The 10273-nt window shown below is 31.9% G+C and overlaps 1 protein-coding gene across 1 annotated transcript; it reads left to right on the forward strand.

Moving 5' to 3' along the window:
* The first annotated feature begins 683 nt into the window (after positions 1-683).
* On the forward strand, positions 684-1695 carry LOC105798468 (uncharacterized). Its single transcript, XM_012628536.2, has one exon. The coding sequence runs from the start codon at positions 825-827 to the stop codon at positions 1047-1049; it is 225 nt and encodes a 74-aa protein (XP_012483990.1). The 5' UTR covers positions 684-824; the 3' UTR covers positions 1050-1695.
* The last annotated feature ends 8578 nt before the right edge of the window (positions 1696-10273 follow it).

The following is a 10273-nucleotide window of genomic DNA, read 5'->3' on the forward strand; positions in this document are numbered from 1 at the left end:
CGTTTTTTTATGTAAGCGCCGCAAAAGTTAGTGACGTTGTCATTAGCGGCATTTTTTGTGGCGCTTCTATAAGCGCCGGAAATGGAGTTAGTGGCGTTAAAAAGCGCCGCTAAAGACCTAAAAAAAGGCCGCTAAAAACCTGTTCTGCTGTAGTGTCATGACAAATTTTAATGATAAGAGGAGATAAAATGAGAAAATTTTAAATTAGTGCAAAATTATACATGCATTTTGGTTTAAATTTTTTTCTTATTTTTTAACTCTATTAAACAATGAGAAAATATATATGTTTTAAAAAATTTCCATTTTTATTACCAAACACAAACTAAAAGAAATATATATAATAATTTTATGCTCTTTGAATCTTCTATAAAATTTGAAGGTGGAATCTAATTGAAGTTTTTAGAATATCTTTGAATTCAAACTGACCATAGCGCACCACGATTCTAGCATTTTATTATCCAAACGTGACGTAACTATCCATTTGGATATTACAGTCACAATTAGCAAATAAGATTTGAAAGCAAAGATCACAACTTTACACGTGCATTTGTATCTCTATTTATAATTTCTAATATCACATATGAATATCTTTAATAAAGCAATAAAGGAGGCTAAAAGAAGTCTTGAAATGAAATAATTATTAAAAGCTAATGGAAGCAAAAGAATTTCTTTCGTTCTCCATAAAGCAAACCCACTAACATTTGCATACCATATATCTTCTTTGACTAAGTTCAGCACATCATCCCCTTCTTCGCCACCAAGAAAACCCTAAGCCCTACATAAAATACAAGGTATTGAAAGAGAAGTTGGACAAAGAAAGAGAAATGAGTCTGCTTTCGAATGCAGATTGGGGACCAATCGTTGTTGCAGTGGTCTTGTTTATCCTCTTGTCGCCAGGGATGATGTTCCAATTGCCAACGAGGACAAGGGTGATAGAGTTTGGCAACATGTGCACAAGTGGGATAGCCATCTTGGTTCACGCCATAATTTATTTCAGCTTATTCACCATCTTGATCATGGCAATTGGTATTCACATACATGTTTACTAGTTGATCCAAAATCTCAACGAAAAGGGTAGGCTCTTCTTTGGCTCCTTTCCGTAATTTGTCTTCACTGTTATTTCATTGTTGTTTGTAAGAGAAAATTTGAATAGCGTAATGATGAATCTATTTCTTCTTAAGATGGTTTGATATATATGAAGTTGTAGAGGGATATTGATACATTTTGGAGAAGCATCTGAAGTGTCATCTGTCTAGAATAATAGACTCCTCAATGGGTCAATATTGTCTTAGGGTCGAGTTGGGCTTTTGTCTCCCAACGGGGAATTCACAGAGTAGAAGGTCATGTTGGATTGAAGCGTTGAGTACAAGGTAGGGTGTGAACCCTTAAATAGCATCTAAGGCATACTACCACTTTATCAAGTGTTTCAAGCCCAACCATGCACACGACACTCATGTGCCCCTAGTAGGAAGTTGTACGCCACACACGTTTCAATTTGATGAGGTGCTCTCGCTCTGTGTATCCCACATTTGATTCAGTTTTTGGACAAAATTGGAAGACAAAACCTTAACTTGATTTAGGAAAAACATCAGCCCGTTGAAGAATTTGTCGACTTCAAATAAACATAACTTTGAGATCTTTACTAAAAGAAATCAGCCCTCAAAAGAAGTTTATTATGATTAAGGTCTTTTATAATCCTTGTTTTTGTCTACTACTAATTAGTTTGATTGGTATTCTTGATGCCTTGACTAAATCTTTAAATATAATAATTATATTAATATATGTTATATATCATCATTCAATTTCTAAAACGGTAAATTAAAAATTATGCAAATTATGGAATAAATTAAAACATTAAAACAAACAGTAAAATAACTAAAATGTCATGCAATGAAATGAACACGTCACAAATACATAAACCTGTCAATAAATATATAATAAATTATTAACATGTAAAAAGTTATATAAATTTATAATAAAAATGAAAACTCGACACAATTACTTAATTTTCTTTCTAGATTAAATCACTATAACAATTTATGTATAAATATATTGTGAATCAATACACAATATAATAAATAAATATTATACAGTCTTCATAATAAAAATATTAAAATAATTCTGTTTTCAATTTATAAATAATGTAATAAGGATATGAAGGAAACATTTTACCATTTTACCCTTCAAATTAAAAATTTCGTGGATGCTGAAATGTCTTTCAAACAGCCTCTTTAAATTTTAAATTAAGCATTATGAATGACTGCAACAACTTTTATACTAGTATTTTTTTTTTTTTAAAAGTAACTTTTAATAATAGTTATAGATATAAAGTTAAAGAGTGTAACCAAACTTCAAATTTCATCGCCAGTGCTTTAAATGGAGCTCCACCAGGTCTCGTCCTGTACGAATAGTCCCCGGACACGGTTAACAACTAGCTGCATCAGGATATGTTGGAATCTTCTCGTCACAAAAATCTTTCTATATAGATTTTGTTTGGCAATTAGCTGATAGCTTATAATTGATTATAGTGACTAGTTTGATCAGCTGATTTTATTAATTATTTATTTAAAAATATTTGGTAAAACTTAACGATAGTTGAAAGTTGATATGTTGAAATGACAAATAAAAACATAACACGTTTTATTGTTAAGTATTTATTTGTTTATAATACTTTAGTCTTTATTGGGTGAAATTATTGAAATAAAGCACTATTACCAAGAAATTAAAACATCCATTATGGAAAATAATTAGTGAATATTTTTAAATTTTAAATAAACAAATTTCTTAATGATAAATATTAATAGTGTATCGATATAATTGTAAACTATATTCTTAGTGATAATTATGTCATGTTCTTAGTATGTAAATTAGTGATAATTATGTCACACTCTGAATAAATCTTTCAAGTAGCATATTTCAATTAATATAAAGTTGCATAAAAATTATTTTACACAAGTAAATTGAAAATAAATTAAGTGTACATAAATATTCAAGGATGAATGGGCTCGATTGAAAATTTCTCGCGGCAATGTTGATTCTTGTAGATTCAGAGTGGTTTTTTTTTGGTAGATTCATAGTGATTTTTTTTCTTTTTGAGATTTAATTTGGACTTTGGAGGTGAAAGTGAAAATGAGAGAATGGATGCTACTGATATCTTGAACATTAAAATTACCAAAAATTACTTTACGAAATAGTCCTATTTAGCAACTAAGATTAAGATTCTACCATAATCTTTCAAAAACATCTCAAATTCACCCATGGTAAATTTCTAAACATTTAACAATTTAACAAAATGATTCTCGAGTTAGCTAGATTAAGCTGCAACAATTTCAAAAATATAATAATGACTAAAAACGAACCTCAAAATCACAAGCATGCAAGAAATGTGTTTGGTCGAACCTTCAATCCTCTCCCATGGAACTTTTGGCACTCATTTGACTCAAGCAAGAAGATGACCACATTTGTTTTCTTTTTAACTTATGTTACTAATTTTTTAGATTACTAATTTCTCCTTTAAAACTAACGAAATTTCATGCATTTACTCATCAAAGGCATCCATTATAAAATAAATTGGTATAATTGCCATCTAAGTCCATTATTTTATCTTTCCATAACCATTTAACCCTTTTTAACCTAAAGAATTCAACTTTTACACCTTTTATAATTTAGTCCTTTTTACCTAATTAACCATTTAAACATTAAAATTTCTTAATGAAACTTTAATGCAACCTTAATAACACTCCGTAAATATTTAAAATATTTACGGCTCAGTTTATAGAAACGAGGTCCCGATACCTCATTTTCTAAAGCCACTTGAATTTAAGGTTATACCACTTGAACCTAATTATTCATTCAAATAGCGTAAATTGCCCATTCAAAATTGATTTTAATACAATACTTGACTCGTAAATATTAAATAATAAAATTTACGAACTTACTTGTCAGATTTGTGGCCTTAAAACCACTATTCGACACCACTGATAAACGGGCTGTTACAACTCCCCCCCCCCCCCCGCGCTTAGGAAAATTTCGTCCTCGAAATTTCTCACCTGATAATAGCTCTTCAAATCAAGTTTTTCCTACCTAACCTTAGATATTTGATATTATTTCTGGAGTTAAAATTTCTGTATAAACTCTTCAGATCAAGCTCTTCAAAATAAACTCTAAAATTTCACGTTCCAATCTTGAATACTTGTATCTTTATCTCAAACCATTATACATTTTTGTCGTTGCCTGATGCAAACCAAATAAACAATGCGATGAACTTCATACAAGATGTTTTATGAAATCTCAGAATTGCTTAGTGCACCAATTCAAATATTTCTCTCTGCATTTCAAAATTATCTAAAGAAATAACGGTTTAACCCTCGACTTTATAATACTCAAAAAATCAAAATTTAAGATTGTCAGAATAAAACGTTACTATAAACAATAAATTCTTCTCTGACTGAGGCTAAAGTAGATACCTGACTTGACTAAACAAATTTGTTGCTTTCCTGTAATAGTTTCACCATTAGTAGTACAATTACTGAGAAATTTCTATTAAATCACCTATCAAAACATAACCAAAAAATCCAGATCATCAGTTTCCTGATACATTTGATAATTCATAGAGTTTAGCTAAAATTTCATAATTTTCATATCAGACTCTGATCTGATAAACATTCTATTTCATGAAAAGCTTCAAACAGCATCATTTAAATGCAAGTGTGATAGCTGATACTATCAAGATGATTTTAACCCATAATAACATTTCCCGATTATCTCTGACCTGGTTGATATATCCCTGTATCATGTCTTCTAGAATATGAATTTCTCATTCTAATTGTCTATCTGTTTGCCAGTGAATTCGTAAGATTTATTCCCAAATCTAGAGATGAACTCAAATACATACAACTAAACTAATCAAATACATACAACTAAACTAACTCTTCAAGTGAATAGTCTGTTCTGACTAAAACAAATGAGTCGATCTTATCAACCTGATTTAACAATTCAAAATAATTCTTTCTTCTTATCATCAAGATAATCCAATCATACAATATATCGTAATTCCTTCAGAATACCAATCTGTAACACCTCTAACCCGTATCGTCACTAGAATAGGTTACGAAGCATTACCGTAGAAATTAAACATTAAAACATACATTTCATACATTGACATAAACATGATATAAATCATTCATTCACATACATATTGTCCCTAATTTGAGCCCTCAGGGCCCCAGAAATACATTAGAAACAATTCGGGACCAAATTGGAAACAATTGGAAATTTTAAGAAAAGTTAGAAAAATTTAACTGCAATGGTCACACGGTCATGTGGCTTGGCCGTGTGCCTCACACGGCTGAGACACGGGCACCTTTGAAATAGAGACACATGGCTGTGTCCCAGCCCGTGTCCTCACCCGTGTAACTCACTGAGTAGGGTCACATGACCAAGTTACACGCTCATTTTCCAAGCCGTGTAACTCTTGAAATAGCCCCACACACCTGTGTGCCAGGCCATGTGTCACACACGTCTAAGTCACATGCCTGTGTCTTAGAACGTGTAGACATGAATTTGCCCAAAAATAAGCCAATTTCATCTCCAAATCAAGAGTATACCTAAAAGCCTTTAGTACACATAATTAAAGCATCAAAACATGACCAAATCCTACATTAAATGAGAAAATCATTAGTCCATAATCATTCAACCAATATGCTATACAAGGCACCTCAAATGCAAACATTCAAACTTACCTAAACATGTATACTTTACAACATTTCAATCATGCACACCTAGTTCAATACCATCTCAAAACATATCATATCTTGGTATGTTGAAACCAACTCATCACATACCATTTTGGTAATTCAAGCATGCATCACAACATAACCACATTAACACATTCTAATAAGACACTAAAAGTACCAAAAGTGGTTCGACGAAATCAACTTATACATGCCAAAATCATCATCTAACATTTAATAAAACACCAATTGTAACTCCCCTAACCTGTATCCGTCGCATAATCCATTCAAACACATGCACATTGCCCCCTAATCAAGCCCTCGAGGCCTTAGAAAAAAATTAAAAAGAGTTCGGGACTAAATCGGGAACATATGAAACATTGAGGAAAAGGTTAGAAAAATTCAAGCTGCAGGGGTCACACGGTCGTGTGGCCAGGCCGTGTGACTCACACGGCTAAGAACACACACGTGTCTCAAGCTGTGTAACACTCAAATAGGGACACATGACAATTTCCCAGCTCATTTCCGTGCCCGTGTAACTCTCTGACTTGGGTCACACGGCCAAGCTACACGCCCGTGTGCCAAGCCATATAACTTTCAAAATGGTCTCACATGCTCGTGTGCTAGGCTGTGTAACTATCTGACTTGTAACCTTTAAAATCGACATGGGACACACGGTCGTGCACATGGCCGTGTGTCATACGCGTCCGTGTCTTTGGCCGTGTGGACAAGAAATTTGCCAAAATCAAGTCATTTCCTTCACCCACCTCAAACATGTACCTAAGCTCATTTGCACATATGAATAAACCATCAAAACCTACCCAAAACAAGCATAAAAATGACCTATTCACTATACATTAATCCATAAAACCAATATGCCAATAAGGCACCTCAATCATAAAACATCAAACATATCTAAACAAGTGCATATTTATCCATACCTTAACCATACACACCTCACTTATTTCCATACCAAACATACCATACTAGATTCATACCATATCAAAATAACCTTACCACTTAGACCATTTCTCCCAAGCATCAAAACCACCTAAATGACACAAAACTAACCACTTCCAAATGGTTCCAAGCAACTACCATATATATACATACCAAAATCAACACTTAACATTCAACTTAAACTTTAAAAATGGGTTCCCTATACATGCCATTATAACTGTGGCCAAAATATTGAAATCTACCGATATATTTATGGGATAGTGTGATAGGTCTCCGACGAGCTTCAAAACCGAATAAGCTTCTGATTATCTATAAAACATAGGAAAGAAAATTACGTAAGCTCATAATGCTTAATAAGTTCGTAAAACATAAAACATAATTTACCATTTCATTGCATAACATTAAATTTATGATAATACAATACAACCATAAGTTGGGCACAAGCCTAAGTACTAACAACAACACATGTTAACATACTCAAACATAATTCACATGAGTTTAACATAGATAAGCCATTACACATGAACATAATTCATTTGGATTCATCATCTTCCTTAACATAACATGCTTTCAATGTAACTCACCATTTCAATACTTTTCATAAATACATATCATTTTTCATATTAAACACTTACCATTCCTTTCCTTTTCATGCCCGTTGAACCGTTTAGAATATCATCAGACACGCAAGATATCTCACACGAAGTGTGCTAAACATATAACCATAACATTTCCTTTCCTTTACATTATTGCTCACATGAGCTGTGAAACGAGCCTGCTCACATGAGCTGTGGGTTGGAACGTAAGCTACATGATGCTACTTACACGAGCTGTGGAGTATCCACAACAAATTCAGGACCTCAGCAATTTGTAGGACATTCAAGACCAACACACGAAACATGAAAATCGTAATGACATGTCATTTGTATCCTACGAATTCCTAAGGATCAAACGGGCTAGATAGTCGTCGTAACATTGTTAGATTTTCATTATACAGTTACATAATAATCAATATATTACGTATAGACCAAAACATAGCATTAAAATAATACATAATCATACGAACTTACCTCAGCGATTAAGGCGTAGAAACAGAGTCAACTAATCTGAAGCTTTAGCTTTAACCCGATCTAAATTCGTACGAGGTCTATTTTGATTTAAATAGTAAAATTCAATCTATGTAATACACATAATATTCAATTTAATCCAAAATTCATACTTTTGCAAATTTACAGTTTTTCCCTTTATATTTTAATTTTTTTTACAATTTAGTCCTTAAGCTCGTAAATGGAAATTTGTTCAATTTCATCCTAATCCATGCTAGTCAAGTTCATTATAAACCTATAACAACTCATACAAATCATCATTTCACAATTTTACCATGTACTTTTATTTTTTACAAATAAATCCTTATTTAACATATTCATCAAAATCACTTTATAAAACTTGTTAATTTATCAACAAGGACTCATAATCTTTCATCAAACTTTATAAATCATACAAACATGTTCATGGAAAAACCCTAATCCTTTAAAAAATTTGCAAATTAGACCCTAGGCTAGCTAGATTAAGCTATAATGATCTCGGAAACATAAAAATTATTATAAACGAGACAAAACCACTTACATGGAAGTGAAAGTAGCTTGACTGAACCCTAGCTATGGCTTCCATTGTTGATTTTAGTTGAGAGTGTTAAAATGAAGAAGATTGACACATTTTGTTTAAGTTATTTTAACTTTGATTACTTATTTACCATTTTGTCCTTTACAATTATTCATAATGTCAATAATAATAATCCCATAAATGTCCACTAATACAAAATGGGTCTAATTACCACCTAAATACTCTTACATTAAAGTTCTATAGCCATTTAATACCTTTAGCTACTAGAACTATACTTTTGCACTTTTTACAATTTAGTCCTTTTCATGGAATTAAGCATGCAACGTCATAATTTCCTAACAAAATTTTTATACGTCACTACTAAAATACCGTAGACATTAAAATAGTAATAAAATAAATATTTTCACATCAGATATTTGGTCCCAAAATCACTGTTCTAATTTAACTGAAAACAGGCTGTTACAACTCTCCCCAAAGGGAAATTTTCATCCTCGAAAATCTTACCAAAAAAAAGGTTTGGGTATTGCACTTTCATAGCTTATCCCCGTTCCTATGTGACTTCTTGTAAACCGCGTTGTTGTCGAAGGACTCTCACTAAAGCTATGCTTTAATTTCTTAATTCTTTAACCTCTTGAGCTAGAATTTTGATCGATTCTTCATGGTATGTCATATCTAGCTGAATCTCGACATCAACAGGTGAAATTACGTGTGAAGGGTCTAATCGATACCATCATAACATAGAAAGGTGAAATACATTGTGTATCTTTTTGAATTCTGACGGAAAAGCTACTCTGTATGTAACACCTCTTACCCGTATTCGACACTAGAATAGGGTACGAGGCATTACCAGAACACATACACTTATAAACATGTTAAACTGAGTTATAAAATTTCATTCAAATTTAAACTCTTCAAATTTTTAACATGCTTTTATAAATCTTCACGTTATAACTTCAAAATACTATATTTGTAACAAATAGGGCTTCTGAGACCCAATACATACTCATGCAATTCAATACTTCATTTCCATTTCATTTAATTCACGATTCTCATGTTCACGATTCAATTCAAATTCTCAATCAAATATACATTTCAATACCACAACAATTCATTTAATTCAAATCATATCATTTGCAATTTCCATTTAATTCACGTACAGTTCAATTTCATTAAGTTCAATATTAATACATATTTATCGTTTAACTTAACGCCCCATTTTTGTGTCATTTTACACTTAAAACATGAACTTAGTATTTCATTTCCTTTCCACTCATGTTTCCTATGCATATCACACAAGATATAAACATTACACTCAACCATAGTCACAAGCTAGTTCTTTTTGAAGACTAACCACAAGATAAACCATTTTAATAAAGAATACAAACTTTAAACCTTACCACCCTTTTATGATCACAAGAATATTTCCACCTAGGCATTTACCATCTCAATGCATAATTTTATAAATTTAATGTGGCGTAATCCAGCCACAACTTGGCCAAAGCCTAAGCATACACACCAAACATGCTAACCAAATAAACATATAGTATAAGCATAGATAAGCACCACATTTATTTATGTATCAAACTTATCAACATGAGTTAATTCATAAATCATTTCTGACATTGCTACATAATCATATACCAAGTATACCACATACACATACTATAAAACTTTATTTTCTCATATGAACTTTAACCATAACTAATAATGCACAATTACAACATCATTTCTTTTCAACCGTTTATCGAGTATAATCGAGCATATGACCAATTATACACAAATCATTCATATGTTCTTCCAATTTTCCTTCTCCTCCTCTCCATTCCACATCCTTAATGTACATAACACTCTTAGAAATAACATTTTCTATAGTTTTACTATTCACTTACATGTATACTTAAAACTATCTCTCCAAGTTAGAGTCACTAAATTATTTTTACCCGGAGCTACAGAGCTCC

Source organism: Gossypium raimondii, chromosome 9 (assembly GCF_025698545.1).
Source record: "Gossypium raimondii isolate GPD5lz chromosome 9, ASM2569854v1, whole genome shotgun sequence".
NCBI lineage: Eukaryota > Viridiplantae > Streptophyta > Magnoliopsida > Malvales > Malvaceae > Gossypium > Gossypium raimondii.

What these genes read in the sequence shown, in the direction of transcription:
- LOC105798468 (XM_012628536.2), top strand. Translation starts at nt 825, where the DNA reads ATGAGTCTGCTTTCGAATGCAGATTGGGGACCAATCGTTGTTGCAGTG.